The sequence below is a fragment of the Microcaecilia unicolor genome, chromosome 1 (assembly GCF_901765095.1).
Source record: "Microcaecilia unicolor chromosome 1, aMicUni1.1, whole genome shotgun sequence".
Classification (NCBI taxonomy): Eukaryota; Metazoa; Chordata; class Amphibia; order Gymnophiona; family Siphonopidae; genus Microcaecilia; species Microcaecilia unicolor.
This window is the reverse complement of record NC_044031.1, coordinates 551,443,434-551,462,736: the sequence shown is the minus strand read 5'-3', so window position 1 is coordinate 551,462,736 and position 19,303 is coordinate 551,443,434. Positions and strand designations below refer to the sequence as shown.

At 41.8% G+C, this 19,303-nt stretch overlaps 1 protein-coding gene across 2 annotated transcripts in view; it reads left to right on the top strand.

Moving 5' to 3' along the window:
* PABPC1 (poly(A) binding protein cytoplasmic 1) overlaps positions 1-1,937 on the top strand; it is a 101,759-nt gene extending 99,822 nt beyond the window's left edge. For both annotated transcript variants that reach the window (XM_030217353.1, XM_030217345.1), the window contains exon 15: positions 1,838-1,937. In XM_030217353.1, the coding sequence (XP_030073213.1) occupies positions 1,838-1,930 (93 nt within the window). In that variant the 3' untranslated portion in view covers positions 1,931-1,937. The remainder of the gene's footprint in view (positions 1-1,837) is intronic.
* The last annotated feature ends 17,366 nt before the right edge of the window (positions 1,938-19,303 follow it).

The window sequence follows — 19,303 nt, the reverse complement described above, 5'->3', positions numbered from 1 at the left end:
AGAGGGTAAGCCTATCTCTGGACAGCCTTTAGTTGTTTGCTTCATGAGAGGTTTTCTTTTGTCAAAGCCCCCTATCAAACCTCCTCCAGTGTCATGGGATCTCAATGTCGTTCTCACCCAGCTGATGAAAGCTCCTTTTGAGCCACTGAATTCCTGCCATCTGAAGTAGTTGACCTGGGAGGTCATTTTCTTGGTGGCTGTTACTTCAGCTTGTAGGGTCAGTGAGTTTCAGGCCCCAGTGGTGGATGCACCTTATACTAAGTTTCATCACAACATAGTAGTCCTCCGCACTCACCCTAAGTTCCTTCCAAAGGTGGTGTCTGAGTTCCATCTGAACCAGTCAGTTGTCTTGCCAACATTTTTTTCCCCCATCCTCATGCCCACCCTGGTGAAAGCAGCTTGCACATCTTGGACTGCAAGAGAGCATTGGCCTTTTATGTGGAGTGGATGAAGCCCTTCAGACAGTATGCCCAGTTTGTTGCTTTTGATCCCAACAGGAAGGGTGTCACCATTGGAAATTCACAATCACCTATTGACTAGCAGATTGCATTTCCTTCACTTATGCCTAAGCTGGGCTGACTCTGGAGGGCCATGTCACGGCTCATAAAGTCAGAGCCATGTTTGCGTCGGTGGCTCACTTGGTCAGCCTCCATTGAAGAGATTTGCAAAGCTGCAACGTAGTCTTCAGTTCACACATTCACTTCACATTACTGTCTTGAACAGGGTACCCGACACAACAGTCTGTTCAGGCAGTCGGTGCTGCAGAATCTGTTTGGGGTTTAGAATCCAACTCCACCCACCTAGGCCCATTTTTATTGTGTTCCAGGCTTCACTCTCAGCTAGCTGTACATAGTTTCAGGTCATCCTATGTTACGTCCTCGCCGTTGCGAGGTCCAATTGACCAATGTTTATTTTGGGTGAGCCTGGATGCTAGGGATACCCCATGTGTGAGAATAAGTTCAGCTTGCTTGTCTTCAGAGAAAGCGAAGATACTTACCTTTAGCAAGTATTCTCCGAGGACAGCAGGCTGATTATTCTCACAATCCCACCCACCTCCCCTTGGAGTTATTTGTTGCTTGTTTATGCTTTTAGACTTAACTGAGGTATGCGCTCGGATGGTGGGTGGGAAGTCAATCCACGCATGCACAGTGCGCTCTGCACACGCGCTAGAAGGCTCTAGCAAAGTTTTTGTTTTTTCTATGGCAAATGCCAATTCTCGGGCCGACGCAGACATCAACCCATGTGTGAGAATAATCAGCCTGCTGTCCTTGGAGAATACCTGTTACAGGTAAGTATCTTCGCTATATCTTTTAAAAGTTTCCTTGTCTCTAGCGATCGGTGCCAGCGAGCAGCAATTCATACAGCTTGCTTGTGCCAACCCTGGACTCCCTGCTTTCACATAAGTAGGAAGTTAGAAGGCTCTGGGGTTGCCACGAACAGGCTGTATGAATCGCTGCTCTTTGCTGCCGACCGCTGGATACAAGAAGGTACACGGGGGGGCATCAAGAGAGACAAGGGAAGATGCCTGTTCGCTGCCTGGAGGGAACAGGAGGTAGAAGATACTGAAATATGGGGGGGGGGGGGAGAGAAGGTAAATGCTGGACCAGGTGTGGGGGGTGCAGGTGTGGGGTGAAGAGGAAAATGCTGGACCATGTTTGGGGAGACGGTAAAATGATGGACCATTTGTGAAGGTGTCTTGACAGTTTTATTGCCATTTAAATGTGCCGTGAGATGAAAGTTTGAAAATCTCTGCTCTAGAGGGGTCAGTTTTAAGTCTGTTTCAGCAAGATGCTGGTTTGATTTTAAACTTATTCCTGTTAACTATTCATCCTATCAGGTTGATGAAGCTGTTGCTGTATTACAAGCCCACCAAGCTAAAGAAGCTGCCCAGAAAGCAGTTAGTAATGCCACTGGTGTTCCAGCTGTTTAAAGTTCAAGTAAGTGTCCACTCTAAAGCATTTATCTATTTAAAGAAACTAGTTTAAAGGTGAACAGTAACATAGTAAATGACGGCAGATAAAGACCTGTACGGTCCATCCAGTCTGCCCAACAAGGTAATAAGTAACATGACTTGATGCAGGTACTTTAGACCATTTGACTTTTTTCAGTTTTTTTGGTTTTGACTAAATGATCTCAGCTGGCATACTCTACTAGTTGTTTTAGAACTTCTTCCTAAAAGCAAATTCACCTTGAGCTTGGATTTGGAAAAGGTGAGTAATTATAAAATCTAAAGATTCTAAGTAGGTGCCAAGGTCACCCTTTTAATGTTTGCACTGGTTATTTTAGACTTGTAGATTTAATCATACTCTTGCAGAGGACTTTGAACAATTTTTACATCTAGAAATTTGTTTGAACCTCCAGCCCCTGTTTTGCTGGCTTGGGGTGTGGATCTCTGGGGGTTCGGAGGGCAGGGGCAGAAGGCCACCAGGGCCTCGTAGTGTGTGTGGTCCAGGCTTTTGGCAGCTTGGACCTGTCAAACGCGGGAGGATGCACTCAGGCACAATCCTCCCGCACTTTACCCTATGATCAGAGATAATAGCACACATAAATTTGCATGCTATTCTCGCTGATCATGGGGGTGGTAAAGTCCTGCGCTGTTCCAGTGCTATTTTTAGAGTGCTGTTTGTATCAGCGCAGGGCTTTTGATCATCTGCTCATTGGGAAGCTCACAATTTCAGCTTAGCTTGGAAGGTGTAAGCTCAGATTTGAGGAAAGGTTAAAGAGGTTAGGGCTCTTTAGCTTGGAAAAGAGACAGCTGAGGGGAGATATGATTGAGGTCTATAAGAGTGGTGTAGAGTTAGTAGAAGTGAATCAGAAAGTAGAAAGACTAGGGGACACTCAATGAAGTTACATGGAAATACTTTTAAAACAAGTAGAAGGAAATATTTTTTCACTCAATGAATAGTTAAGCTCTGGAACTTGTTGCCAGAAGATGTGGACATTAGTTAGCTTATCTGGGTTTATAAAAGGTTTGTTCAAGCTCCTGGAAGAAAAAGTCCATAGTTGCAGTGGCTTCCTCATGTGCATCTCTTGTCCTGGGATTGGTAGCATGGAATCTTGCTACTATCTAGGTTGCTGCCAGGTAGTTGTGATCTGGATTGGCCACTGTTGGAAACAGGTTACTGAGCTGGATAGACCATTGGTCTGACCTCTTTGGCTATTTTTATGTTGTGTTTTCCAAGGACTGTCTTTCTTGGCTCATGCCATGAATGATTTTTCTTAGAGTAAATGATTTGATTGGTTCCCAAGTCAGTTTATAGCGGTTGTGTCTAACTCACAGTTTTACATACCAGTGCAATGTTATGCAGTGATGTTGAGTACACATTATATCTGAGCTACAAGTTGAAGTGATAATCTGAATTTTTATTTTCCTTTCACAGAAAGAAAAAACTGCAATATCGAATTTCGCTTCACCGAAGAAAAATATCTAAACATGGAAAAATTTAAATTTCAAAAAAACATTGCAAAACATAAAACACACAAAAAAAGGAAAGGAAACGTTGATGCTTACGTACAGAGCAAATGCCAGGTCTAGCAACTGAACCGCTAGTCCTAGATAACATTAATACAAAAAAAATTTAAAAAAAAATAGAAAAATAGAAAAACAAAATTAATGTTTTTAGACCCGGGGAAAGGCATTTTCAGCACAGTACGAAAAGTTAAAGCATTCCTTTCTTTCATTTTGTAATTTACTGTGGAAAAACTCAGACTATCACCAATGTTTTAATTGACAGTGAGAATTGATAGCTGAGCAAAGAAACAATTTGGATTATAACATTCTTCCTTTAATAAAAATTACTTAAACACTGAAGCGGCTTGTTCTAAATGCTTATTCTCTCATTTTTTGGTGCTATAGTGTACTTGTGCCAGCTGGTGTCTTAACTATCCTGAGCTCAAATACCTTTAGACTAATAGTTGATTCTATTTCAGATCATAAGTAGCATGAATTCACCATCTATTTCTTCCAGATAATTTTCAGAAGATTTGTAGGGTGGCTATTAATTCCGGTTTGCTAGTTCTTAAAGAATTTATACTTTTATTAAAAAAAACATGTACAGTGATGTGAAAGGTCCCTCATCCCCAATTTCCTCTCTCATTGCATATATGTCATACTGAATGTTTTTTGATCTTATTAGACAAAGGGAGCCTGAGTAAACGGCACAGTTTTTAAATTATAAAGGGAAAGGGGGCTTTTTCACATCACTGTAGATGTACCAAGCTGCCATAATTAGTCAATGATTCTGTTATGCTGTCTTTTTAAGGTACATCTTTGAGAAACTACTCCATAACTAGTAGATCTCACCATTTGGGTGAACCAAAAGACTGGTCATATTTGATACAAGCTTTTCAATAAAGACCCACCTTGATGGATTTCTGACATAGGTTTATGCTACATTTGAAGCAATATAAAAAGTTTTTTGTGATTGAGGATATTGGAAATCTATTAAGGAGGGTCATTAGTGTGAAGCAGTTTGGAGTGAAGCAGGGTGGCCTTAGCTAAATCCATCTGAGTTCCATCCATAGGTGCCAGCTCTGTGGTTGCTTGTGCACCTCCAATATTGGGCAAACTTCTTCACTGTGTTCAAAGAAGGGTAATTTGGTTTCAGTTCAGCATTCCCAATCATTTCAAATAGTTGGCTCCTGTGGTGCCATCCAGCTGTATCTTGAAGTAAGAAATGCTAATCCCATGCATCACAATTACTATAGCCAGCTAGCATGATTCAGAGCAAGCACACTTTATTGATGGCATCAAGAGATGGGCTGCTACCAAAGCAACTTTATCTACCTTTCTGAACTTTAAAAGGTATTGCAGTGTACAAAGAATGCAAATTGCAAACCCAAGACATCTAAGCCAGGGCTTCCCAAACCCGTTTTAAAAAAGATTCCGTATAGCCTGTGAAGTTTTCAGGATGTCAAAAGAAATATGCACGAGAAGTTTTCATAGGTTAGAAACGGTATTTTTTTTTCCTGTGGGAATTCTGCATAAAAATGTTTAAGAATTCTGCACACAATATTGCAAAAATATGTATCCTTTATCATTATAAACGGCCTTGTTTCCACTAAAGGTGGTATAGTAAGTTTAAAAAAAACCACAATTGTTTTGTGCAGAATTTCCCCTCCCAAGATTTGACCATGAGGGGGGTGGGGGACATGGGAGAAAGAGGAAGCAGAAAAAAAGACAAGATATGAACCACGGGGGGGGGGGGGGGGGGGGGGGGCAGGAGAGAGGTGGGGGGGCATGGAAGTATGCTGGAAATAGGAGATGGAACATACATAGTAACGGTAGATGATGGCAGAAAAAGACCTGCACGGTCCATCCAGTCTGCCCAACAAGATAAATTTAGGATCAAAGATGGGAGGGGAGGAAAAAGAAGGGAAACAATGGTGATCATGAAAAGAGGGAAGGGAGGAGATGGTGCCCTTTGAGGAGTAGATAGGGTAAGGGAGGGGATGAGATGGTGCCTATGGAGTAGAAAGGAAAGGAGGAGATGGTGCCCATTTGGATCATGTGATTAATTCCCCAAAATTTTGATTGTGATTAGTCGTGCGGTTGAACCTTTTAATCGATGTACAGCCCTAATTTATTTACATGAAGAATAACTTTACAAGAATGAAGTGTAAACATATGAATGAAGGCAAATAATATAAAAGTAACTTAGAGTATCACAGAATGAACACTAATCAGATATTGGAATGAACACACTTCTGTAAGACACAGAATAAGTGCCACCTGTTTGTTACCCCAGAGTGATTACAGATCTTGGCCATACAACCTGTATTGCAAGTCTCTCTCTCTCTGGAATGACTAGAGTAGCAGGTGTTTGTCTTCAGTCAGTGCTTACCCTGAAGTGTTCCAGTGATAAGATGAAAGTTGTAGATCAGTTCAGATGAGTAGGTACCGTTTAGCCATGGCAAGTGCCTTTTTATATCATTTTATCAGCATTGTCCAAGATCTGATAATTGATTGGCTGTGCCCTTTATGTTATGGCTTGAAAAAAAACAGGACTGTCTTTGATGTCATTCTGGGTGCTTTTCTGGGCTCCAGGCACTCTGAGGTCAGCCTGACCAAAATTCCTTTCCCATTGCCCACATTCCTTTATCTTGCACTAGCCAAGACCACATGGTCCCAGGACCTTTACTTAGAGAGCATGACTATACCAGCTTTAATCATAGCAAAGGTCTCTATTGGAGCATACAGCACCATAGATTCTGTGATTTTTATCCAGTGTCCCACATGTATGACATGGTCAATCTCTGCAATACACTGGTTATCTTGTAGCAGGGGCTTTTACCCCTACAGTGTGCCATGGTGCTGGGATGGGGAACCATGTGATTTGCCACTACCACTCCCTGTTGAGAATTTCCCCCAGGAAGTCTATATTGTTGGTGATGTTGGATTTTGACTTTAGCTGTTACTATGGTGGATAATCAGATTGTTGCATCTCCAACGTTTGAATTTTAAGAGGAAGGCTTTGATATGGTTTCTGAGGCATCTTCTGGATCTTGGATTGTGTCTTCAAGGCATCCCCAGGGATCTGTATTATCACCTTTATTTAATATGTTTGTTTGTTCTCATAGATAATATTAGGTCCTTTAATATTTCATTGATGCAAATAACCTACAGCTTTGTTTTCCCGGAAACCATTGAGATGAAGTCTTAGCAGATATTGTTTCATGCTTTACAGCAGTCATTGGTTGGGTGAGGAACAATTTACTTAAATTTAATGTGCCCAGTACTCAAGTTGTGTGTGTGGGTAGGAAGGAAAATGGTGTTGGTACCTCAATATGAGGACCTTTTTGATGGAGTTTAAAATCCTGTCATATTGCAAATCTGAAATTGGGGGGGGGGGGGGGGGGGGAGTTAAGGAAATATTATTTACCACGTCTGTGAGCTGTACATTGGTCTTGCTTTGCTCAACTTCAATCAAGTTGACAGCTTCAGCAATTTTTGAAGTGATCAGATTTGATTAAAATCTGTGCTTATGTGACTACCAGGTTGGACCACACCAGTGCCTTGCTGATTGTGCTGCCAAGTAAGCATCTTAATTGACGATCATTCAGAATGTGGCAGGTCAAATTTGCTGAACTCGGGTGGTGGTCTGTCTCTGGTGTTGAAATCATTACTGTGGCTACCCATTGAGACCCTTGTACAATTCAAGGTCTTGGTAGGGACGTTGAAAGTATTTTATGGCACAGTCTCCTATTTGACTAATAGGATTAAGTGATAAGTGCCCATTTAGACCACTTTGTCCCAAGAAGTTTTGCTTATGGTGTCAACATTAGATTCCTCATCCTGTGTGTATTTGAAAGCAGACCTTTTCAATTCAGGACCCTGGACTTTAGAATCAGTTGCAGAAATTTGTGAGCTCGTTAGTTAATTAGGTTTTAGGACACAGCATTGCCTTTTTCAGTCCGTGGTTGGTTAGTTGCTTAGTGTTCATACCTTAGTATACCTCACCCGCTTTTGTCAAAGCTAAGTGGGGTTATGCAAATAAGGTGGGGTTAAGGGCAGGATTATGTAAAAGAAGCAGGTGTGGATGGTGCTATGACATTGCATCTGGTGATTCATCAAAGGGAGTGGGCATAGTCTGGGCAGATACTTCTGATTGGCTGGGGCAACTGGAAGTGGGTGTTGCCACCTGTCAGATATTCAAATTTGCTTTGACAAAAGCCAGTGAGGTATACTACTTACCATACTCTAATAGCATTGAGCATATTGAAATAAGTTTCCTGCAACAATATGTGTGTTTGGACCTCAGAGAAATTCCTATCACGGTTTCCATAATGAGAAGAACCAAAGCAACAAATTAAAGTATTGTTCCTTTCATAGAAACATGATGGCAGATAAAGGCCATATGACCCATCCAGTCTGCCCATCCTCTGTAACCCCTAATTCTTCCTGTTCCTAAGCGATCTCGCATGCTTATCCCATGCCTTTTTAAATTCTAGAACAGTCCTTGACTCCACCAGGAGGCCATTCCACGCCTCCACCACCTTTTCTGTGAAATAATACTTCCTTAGGTTACTCCTAAGCCTATTCCCTCTTAACTTTGTCATATGCCCCCTTATTCCAGAGCTCTCCTTCATTTGAGAAAGGCTCTTTTCCTGTACATAAATGCCCTTGAGATATTTAAACGTCTCTATCATGTTTCCTCTCTCCCAGCATATACGTGTTGAGCTTCATAAGCCTGTCCCTATAATTTTTGCATTAAAGATCTACTAATTTCATAGCCGCCCTCTGGACCAACTCCATCCTGTTTATATCTTTCCGTAGGTGCGGTCTCCAGAACTGCACGCAGTACTCCAAATGAGGCCTCACCAGAGACTTATACAATGGCACAATCACCTCCTTTTTCCTGCTGGTCATGCCTCTCTTTATGCATCATGCCTTTCTTTATGCACCCAAGCATCCTTCTGGCTTTGGCAGTCGCTTTTTCTACCTGTTTGAAAGCTTTAAGGTCAACAGACACAATCACCCCCAAGTCCTGCTGTTCCTTCGCACACTGAAGTACTACACCCCCTATACTGTACCGTTCCCTTGGATTTTTGCGACCCTTTCAGATCTCGCTATTGTCATAATGTTCTTTGAAGAGAGGATCTACTAAAATCCTCCAGGAGTTATGTTTTACCATTGAAGCTGCTTGATGGTTTCTTATATTAGCATCATACTCTGCTTTTTTGTTTAACATCTGGATTGGCAAGTTCTTCAAATTATCATAACATTTAACAGAAGAGGGTGATGCATCTGCACATAATGGTAACATCTGATAGCAGCTCGTAAGAAGTTTATTTATTTACTTATTTAGATTTTGCTCACACCTTTTTCAGTAGTAGCTCAAGGTGAGTTACACTCAATTACTCTGGCTATTTCTCTGTCCCAGGAGGGCTCATAATCTAAGTTTGTACCTGAGGCAATGGAGGGTTAAGTGACTTGCCCAAGATCACAAGGAGCAGCCAGGGCCGTGCCGATGCGGTAAGTGGGGTAAGCGCCGCAGGGGGGCGCCCACCTCTGGAGGGCGCCGCCGAGGCCTTTAAATCTTTTACCTGGTCGCAGCAGCGTCAGTGAAAGCGCTGCCGACGTCTCCCTTCCCTTGCACTCATTGGTTCCCTCAGTGTCCCGCCTTCTTCTGACGTCAGAAGAAGGCGGACACTGAGGGAACCAAGAGCGCAAAGGGAAGGGAGACGTCGGCAGCGCTCCGCTTTCACTGACGCTGCTGCGACCGGAAGTAAAAGATTTAAAGGCCCCAGGGTGCGGAGGAAAGAGCAGAGAGGCACGGATGGGAGGGCAGAGAGGCATGGATGGGAGGGCAGCAGCAGGGCCCAGGGAGAGGACAAATTGCTGGAAGGGGAGAGAGGAGGATTGCTAGCTATGGATGCAGCAGGGAAGGGCAGAGAGGGACAAGGATGGACATGGGGGCCCAGGGAGAGGACAATTTGCTGGAAATGGAGGGGAGGGGAGAGAGGAGGATTGCTGGCTATGGATGGAGGAGGGAAGGGCAGAGAGGGACAAGGATGGACATGGGGGCCCAGGGAGAGGACAATTTGCTGGAAATGGAGGGGAGGGGAGGATTGCTGGCTATGGATGGAGGAGGGAAGGGCAGAGAGGGACAAGGATGGATGTGGATGGGAGGACAGGACCCAGGGAGAGAGAAGAAATTGCTGGAAATGGATATAGAGCAAGAAATGAAGAAGAAAGGAGGAAAGGAAGCCCTGGAAATGGAGTTAAGAGGACAGATAGCAGCAGACTCGGATACTGGGCCAGCATGATCGGAAAAAGAAAGTCACCAGACAACAAAGGTAGAAAAAAATCATTTTATTTTCATTTTAGCGTTTGGAATATGTCCACTTTGAGAATTTACATCTGCTATCTTATTTTGCAATGTATAGCAATTTGTTTCTAAGAATATTGCTGACAATTCCTGTCAGTGTAGCAAGTGGTGAACGATCATTTTCACCGGGAGGGGGGCGCCAGAGACCCTAGGCACGGCCCTGGGAGCAGCAGTGGGATTTGAAGCGGCCACCTCTGGATTGTAAGACCAATGCTCTAACCATTAGGCCACTCTTCCGCATTGAAATGTTCCTCTCCCCTCCTCTTTATCCCCATCACATACACAAGCACTTATGTCAGCAACAGCTGTCCTAATGCCAGACATCTGCCTGGCACTTCTAGATGCAAACAGCAATGAAACCAGATGAAAAGGCAATAATGAACACACAAACCACCTGCGGGAGAAATACCTTTTATGCATGATATCAGCAGGAAACAGTAAGAGAGCTTTTGAAGAAGTTAGCTCTAGTATTTAAAAAAAAATAGCATCGGCTGGGGCAGCTGTGAAGGGGTCATTATGAGGTTTTAATTTTGAGGAGGTTTCTTCTTGGATTTTATAGAGCTCTTGTTGGGGAGTAGGAGGAGTTAAGAGCCATGCCTCATGATCCAGACTAATTTGCACCCTATGGTTAACCTTTCTAAACGGTCACTTGTCATCTCCAATGGGTGCTTTGTTTTAGCCTAGTTAAAAAAGAGGCTGCCATGCTCAAAAGATATTTTTTTCCACAGGTACCACATGTTGGGGTTTCTGGGCTCATCGCCATTTTTATTCTTTTTTTTTTTCTTCTGTTTTTCTCTGGATTCACTGTTTGTATACAGCTGTGTTAAGCAGATAATTAAAGCCTAGTATTAAGGTAGCCATTGCTGGTGGGTGCAAGGAGGGAGGGAAGAATCTGTCAATGCAGAAGCCTTAAAACAGAGTGTTATCTCTTGCCAAATGGTTTCACTAATATGTGTGACAGTACTTACCTTCTGTCTGGAGACCTATTTCCAGTACACAACTGTATCAGACAGAAATTCTTGTTCAACTAATAGTACCCAGTGAATTTTAACATATTGAACATTTGCACACTTTTTACTAAACATCCGCTTACAGTACCCAATCAGAAATCCCCTTTACAGTCCTACCTCAGAAGTATTCTGTATTACCTTAATGTTGACGAAACGATAAAAGGAAAACCTGCCATTCTTTCTTGATTTCACTCCTTGAGTGATACGATTTGTGCTAGTAAGGTGGGTGCATTACACTTCCAAACCCTCAAAACACAACATAAGAGTAGCCATACTGGGTCAGACCAGTGGTCCATCCAGCCCAGTATCCTGTCTCCAACAGCGACCAAGCCAAGTCACAAGTACCTGGCAGAAACCCAAATCGTGGCAGCACTCCATGCTACCAATCCCAGGGCAAGCAGTTGCTTCCCCATGTCCGTCTCAATAGCAGACTGTGGACTTTTCCTCCAGGAACTTGACAAACCTTTTTTAAACCCAGATACACTAACCTCTGTTTCTACATCTTCCAGCAAAGAGTTCCATAGCTTTATTCGTTGAGTGAAAAAATATTTCCAGATAATTTAAATTCTTTAGGTGGAGGGAACCTGACTGAGTTCCTAGAATCTTCTCTAGAGGTGGTCACGCAAAGGACAACTTTGCTGGTGACCTTCGCTTTGGAGATAGATAGAGATGCTGTGCTTAGGCTGTCCTTGAGACATCTCAATTCTTTATTTCTGGGTTCAAAAGTAAGGGTTTTCCCGGATTTATCCAGGGAAACCCAGAAGAGACGTAAGTTATTTTTGATGCTGCGTTTAAGGGTAGTAGCACTTGGTGCAAATTTTCAATTGAAGTACCCTTGTGTTTGTAGGATTCTATACCAAACAAAGCAATTTCAGTTTTTTGAACCCAATCAATTGGAGGATTTTTTGAAAAGCAAAGAGGGTGTGATTGTGAGAATTTAATCCCAAATGTAACACTGTATAGCAGCTTGGAATGGGTCATTCTGAATATGACACAATCTTTGGATAAGTACAATTGATTGAGCTTTGTTATATTAGCTTATAATTATCTATATTTTTCCTCTTGGATCAATTACATTTATTTGTGGTCGATAGGGGTTGTTTTTTTTTTTTTAGATGTATGATTTTGTAATTAAAGATGGAATTATTGCATGTATCGTGTAATATTCAAGATTGATTGAATATTGTATAATGAAAAATTTGAAAATAAAAAAAAGAAAAAATATTTCCTTCTATTTGTTTTAAAAGTATTTCCGTGTAACTTCCTCAAGTGTTCCCCAGTCTTTGTACTTTTGGAATGAGTAAAAAAATCAATGTACTTCTATTTGTTCTACACTAGTCATCCATCTCTTTTCTAAGCTGAAGAGCCCTAACCTCTTTAGCCTTTCCTCATATGAGAGGCATTGCAACCCCTTTATCATTGTGGTCGCTCTTCTTTGAATCTTTTCTAATTCCACTGTATCTTTTTTGAGACAACGGCGACCAGAACTGAATGCTATACTCCAGGTGAGGTTGCACCATGGAGTGATACAGAGGCATTATAGTATTTTTGGTCTTATTCACCATATCTTTCCTAATTTCTAACATCCTGTTTGCTTTTTTGGCCACTGCCACACATTGAGCAGAAGATATCAGTGTATTGTCTACAGTGACACCTAGATCTTTTTCTTAGTTGCTGACTCCCAAGGTGGACCCTAGCATCAGGTAATTATGATTTGGATTATTCTTTCCAATGTGCATCACCTGGCATTTGTCCACAGTAAATTTCATCTGCCATTTGGATGCCCAGTCTTCCAATTTCCTAAGGTCTTCCTGCAATATTTCACAGTCCACATGTGTTTTAACACCCTTGAATAGTTTTCTGTCATCTGCAGATTTAACCACCTCACTTGTTTCGATTTCAATATCATTTACAAATATGTTAAATAGCACCGGTCCCAGTACAGATCCCTGCGGCACTCCAGTTCACCCTCCTCCATTGAGAGAAATTACCATTTAACCTCACCCTCTGTTTTCTGTCTAATAACTAATTCCTAATCCACAATAGAACATTGCCTCCTATCCCCTGATGCTTTATAAATATTAGAAAAGCAAATTTTCAATAGTTTTGTAGTCAAGTGAGAAAACAGTATTTTTATCCAGTACTTAGTTTTTCAGAGTTGGTCTTTCTAAAAAAAAAAAAAACCAAAGCAGACAGCAGAATGGCTGGTGTTCATAGACCATAACAGCAGCATTTGTAGAGTGGGATGCTGCTGAGCAATTATAAGAATATTACAATAACCATACTTGAATAGATTCAAGTTGCATGAATAAAAATCATCCCGGAAATTTCTCAACCTGCACTTCCCTAATTGCAAACTAATGCACGCGTCAAACTTCACCTACTTGAGCACACAGTTATGGAACGCATTGCCGAGGAACTTAAAAACGATCTACGAATTAATGAACTTCCGCAAACTACTGAAGACCCATCTATTTAGCAAGGCATACCACAAAGATCAACCAATGTGATTATACACAACTCCTCCACATATAATCAGAAATGCCTTACAATATCTGCTTGCTATACCACGATCATGTTCTTTTTTTTATTATCTTGTTACCCAAGATCCTACTGTAACACTAATTGTCTAATTCTAACTTATTTCCACCATTCTTGTTGATTGTAAGCCACATTGAGCCTGCAAATAGGTGGGAAAATGTGGGATACAAATGCAATAAATAAACATTTACCCCCTCTTGGTATGAGGAATAGAGAAAGTTGATTTATAAATATGAGCATGTGTCACAATAGTCATTACTTATTAGCAAAATCATCTTAAAAACCTATTTTCTGAATTACTAATCAATTAAGTTAAAATACTGTATAATCAACACAGGCTTGTACTGGTTCAATCATATGGGGAGAAAACAGGAGAAGAACCGCTGCAGAATCAACGCATGCAGTACAAACAGCAAAGGTGATCCAGGGAATGAAGAACAGATTAGAGCTCAGCAAAACAGGTTTTATTGAGCAAGGGACCCAACTTGACCAAGTTTTGGCTTTGCCCTCATCAGGGGTCACCAGATTCCTTCAAAACAAAAGTTGAAAGATTCAGTAAAAAGACACTTAAGCGGAGTGATTCAACAAACATACTGTAGTTTACCTCCTCCAATCTCACTTGCTGTTAGCACATTCTTTCCTGAAAAAGTATGTCAATAATACCGTACAGTTTTATTGTTAGTGGACCTGTCAGAGTGCCATTGCATATCTAAAACAGTTTCTCATAATTAAACAATTATCTACATAGAAACATGATGGCAGATAAGGGCCAAATGGCCCATCCAGTCTGCCCATCCTCAGTCACTCCTCCTTTTCCTAAAGGATCCCACATGCCTGTCCCATGCTTTTTAAAATTTTGACATAGTCTTCGTCTCCATGACCTCACCGGGAGGCCATTCCATGCATCCACCACCCTTTCTGTGAAAGAGTATTTTCTTAGGTTCCTCCTAAGCCTATTTTCTCTTAACTTCATCCTATGCCCATAGACGGTCAGTAGCCCAACTGTTTGGGGAGGCTAAAGGGGCAGAGCTTACCTCCATACGCTCCGTGGCAGCGACGTCAATGAAGAAAAAGACTACAGGCTCGCCGCCAGCTTCTCCCTTCTCTCTGCACACAGTGTCCCGTGATGCATTTCCTGTTTCCGCGAGAGAAGGGAGAAGCTGGCAGCGAGCCTGTAGTCTTTTTCTTCATTGACGTCGCTGCCACGGAAATAAAAGATGAAAATGCGCGGGGCGTGAGGGTGGGCTGCACCACAAGCGGAAGTCGACGATTGGGCTGGGGAGGCTTAGCCTCCCCAAGCCTCTTACACGGGGCGCCTATGCCTATGCCCTTTCATTCCAGAGTTTATCTTCACTTAAAAAAGCCTCTCCTAGTGTACATTAACGCCACTGAGGTATTTAAATATCTCTATCATAACCCCTCTCTCCTGCCACTCTTCTAGCATATACATGTTGAGGTTCACAAACCTGTCCTTATATGTTTTATGACAGAGAATAGGTGTAATCTCCAGAATTGCACACAGTACTTCAAATGGGGCCTCACCAAAGACTTATACAAGGGCACTATCACCTCCTTTTTCCTGCTGATCATCCCTCTCCTTATGCAGCCAAGCATCCTCCTAGCATTGATAGTCACCTTTTCTACCTGTTTAGCCACTTTAAGGTTTAGCCAAGTCTTGTCCTTCTTACATACATACAAGCACTTCACCCCCTATATTGTACCATTCCCTCAGATTCTTGTAATCCAAGTGGATGACTTTAAGAAACATTAAATCTTAGATGCCAATTTCTTGACCACTCTTCAAGCTTTGCCAGATCCTTCTTCCTGCCATTCACACCCTCCGGGGTGCCCACTCTATTAGAGTTTGGTATCATCTGCAAAGAGACAGACATTACCAGACAGTCCTTCTGCAATATCACTCACAAAGATGTTAGAGAGCCGGCCTGAGGACCGATCTCTGCGACACACCACTGATAAAACACCCCTTTCCTCAGAGCAAGCTCCATGTACCAGTACCACTACCCTCTGTCTCCTCCCACTTAACCAGTTTTTGACCCAGTCAGTCACTTTAGGTCCCATACCAAAGGCACTCTATTTATCAGTCGCCTGTGTGGAACCACATTAAAGGCTTTGCTAAAATCCAAGTCCAACACATCTAGCACCCCTCCCACATTCAACTGTTTGGCGCACAGTCAAATCAATCAGATTCATCTTACACGACCTGCCTCTAGTGAAGCCATGCTGCCTCGGGTCCTGCAGTCCATTTGATTCGAGAAACCTCATAATCCTCTACTTTAGAATTGTTTCCATTAGTTTACTCACAGGCAAACAGGTCTGTAATTCTCAACCTCCTCCTTGCTTCCGATCTTGTGCAGGGGGACCACATCGGCCTTTCTCCAGTCCTCCGGGACCACTCCAGCCTCTAAGGAAGCACTGAAGAGGTTAGGAAGTGGAAGCGCCAGGACTTCTCCGAGTTCCTTCTATACCCTCGGATGTATCCCATCAGTCCCCATCCCCATTTGCTTTCTGCGGACCTTTCCCTGGCCTTTCATCCGTGAACACAGAACAAGCTGTTCAGCTTTGTCCTTATCAGCTTCTAAATATTCCTCCCCCTCAGCTTTGAGCCTCACAATACTATTATAGCACTTCCTCCTGTCAGTTACATATCTGAAAAAGGTCTTGTTCCCCAATTTTACTGTATCAGCTATCTTTTCTTCCATTTGCCTCTTTGTTATCCTAACAATTTTTCCAGCTTCCCTTAGCTTTTCCAGGTATTTTTGCCTTTAGGAGTGGAGGAGTGGCCTAGTGGTTAGAACACTGGTCTTGCAATCCAGAGGTGGCCAGTTCAAATCCCACTACTGCTCCTTGTGATCTTGGGCAAGTCACTTAACCCTCCATTGCCTCAGGTACAAACTTAGATTTTCTGGGATAGAGAAATATCTAGAGTACCTGAATGTAACTCACCTTGAGCTACTACTGAAAAAGGTGTGAGCAAAAATCTAAAATTAAAAAAAAAACATGAGAAGGCTAACCTTTCCCTTACCTTGTCAGTTACTATGTTTGAGAACCAGAGAGGCCTTTTTTTTCCTTTTATGTAATTTTCTAACAGAAAGGTTGGTCTCCTTTAAAATTGCTCCTTCCAGTTTCACCCACTGCCGTTCTACTTCCTTCAGCTGTTCCTATCCAACCAACTCTTCCCATCTTTGGATATGTTTTTTAAAATCTAGGACCTTCAATCCTAAGGTAAAGTGTAAGCCCTCGTCTGCTTTGTTTTAATGTTGAACCATACCATTCAGTGATCCCTAGATGCCAAATGATCTCGCATTGTAACATCAGAAACATTTTCCCCATTTGTAAGCACCTGATCTAGAATAGCTCCATCCCGCATCAGTCCATTACCGGCTGCTGAAACTATTCTTCCTGTAGAGAATCCAAGATCCCTTTGCTTCTAGATGACCCCACAGCAGGGACACCCCAGGCATATTAAAATCACCTATCAGTAGTACTTCCCCTTTCCTAGCTATCTTGTGGATATCTTCAATTAAGTCTCTGTCCATTTCTTCTGACTATGAAGGTGACCTGTATATTACGATACACAAAAAAGTGGGAACAGAGGAAGGCTTGACAAACCCAGGAACAAAACAATTAATATTACTTAAAATATGTATAAAAATAGCATTAAACAAATGATGCACAATAAAATAATTATATATAGTGAAAGTCCAATAATGTACATAAAACAAGACTTTATGCACAAAATAAATTAAATATATGAAAAGTCCAATAATGTGCATTAAAATTGATGTCAAAGCTCAAGACTCCACATGGCTCTGCGTTTCAGCATGTAATGTGCCTGCTTCAGCAGTCTTTAAAAAGACAGTTCATATATGAAATGTATGCACAAAGTGAGAGATGGTACTAACAATGGACTGAGACAATGGTACCAAAAGTACAAGGTGACAGCATGTCAGGCTGACTCATTATGCTCGGACCTGTATATTCATGGGAGCCAACTTTTCAAAATTATTGGGAGTGCTAAGCCCAGTAAAAAATAACCCATCCCTGGACATATACAAGGAATTTTCACAATATTGGGGGTGCTCAAGCCCCCACAGCACCGGCTCCTATGTGTATATTACACCAATGTAAATACATTTTCCTTTCCTTCTTACCAGTGCTTCTTCCTTACCCCATATGTCCTGCAGTTCTGTCACTTTAATATTATTTTTAATATATAATGCCACACTTCCACCCTTTTTTCCTACTCTGTCCCTCCTGAATATATTATAGCCAGGTATAACTATATCCCAGTCATGGTTCTCCGTGAATGCCACTAAATCCAAGTCGGCTTCTATCATTGCAGCCTCTAGATTTAGACATTTATTTCCTATACCGCGTATACAAGGCTCTCCAGATGTTACTCTTTTTTTCCACTTTCTATAAGGTATTTGATGTGTTATCTTCCTGAGGATTATTAATGACTTTGGGGCTTTTCTCTCCCATCCCCAGAAAATTTAGTTAAAGGCCCTCTTTAGTCAGTCTGTTACTGATGGCACTTTGTCCCTTCCTTGAAAGGTGGACTGGGACAAAGATCCATGAAGCCTCGTATCTTGTTTCCAACAGTGGCCAAGCCAGGTCTCAAGTACCTGGCAAGATCCCAGAACAGTAAAACAGATTTTATGCTGCTTATTCTAGAAATAAGCAGTGGATTTTCCCCAAGTCCGTTAATAACGGCTTATGGACTTTTTTTTTTTAGGAAATGATCTAAACCTTTTTTTAAACCCTGCTAAGCTAACTGCTTTTACCACAAGCCACTATATTGTACTAGTCCTTGTACATATTAACCAATGCTTTTAGCTACTGAATATAATTATTCAGTTTATTAAATATTTTATTTCTAGGATCTTCAGCAAATTCCTCTAAAAAGGTGTAGATGTACTGTTTCTTCAAATACTGATGTGTTCTTTTGGATCTTGAGCAGCCACTGCCCTTCTCACCTGCTTAAGCAAGACTAGAAGCTGCTGCTGCTGGTATTTTTGTTGGATAAATGGTTGTTCTGTGCTGACACCTAGCAGCTTTATTCACTGAGTTGTGCTTTTCATGCTGTTTGCTGTAGTGCCTCTGTGAGTTGCATCCATTCCAAAACCTTCACAGACTCCTTCCACAACACGGGTGGGGACATTAGATGAATGGAAAAATGAACCCAATGCTTTGAACAGGCTGCAGTAAAAAAAAAAAAAATCTCATGTATACTTTTCTGGATAAGAATTACAATCTTTCTCCACATGCTGATAACCAAGCAGTAATAGAAAAAAAAAAAGGGAGGAGGGATTTTCACATAGTTGCAATGGAATGGCTATGCAGACTACCACAGCCAGGATTTAAACTGATTAATCAAATCCAACTAAAATGTTAATGAATGTAAACATTTAAGGCAAAAGGTAAGAAAACTGTTCAGCTTGAAACACAGAAAGCTCCTTGAAAAGATTTACTCAGCCTCTCCCTCTAAAATCTTAGAAAATGAAAAAACGCAGCTCTACAATGGAAACCAGAGTACCGGTCTTGTTCAAATCCCACTGCTGATCCTTGTGATCTTCTGCAAGTCATTTAACTCTCTATTGCCTTAGGTACAAACTTAGATTGTGAGCCTTCCGGGGACCCAGTGTACCTGAATGTAACACACTTTGAGCTACTACTGAAAAGGCGTGAGCAAAATGCAAATACATGAAGAAAAACTCTGAAATTTGAGTGGGCAAAAATAACAATTCATTCTGGGGCATGTGTAAGGTACTTAAACCCAAAACAAACCCAGAGTTATAATTTTTAACCTCGGCATTTCCAGAAGCCAAACAGATCAGACCTAAACGTCTCCCACAAGATCAACACCATCCAAGAAAAATGAAATCACATCAAGTTTCAAGT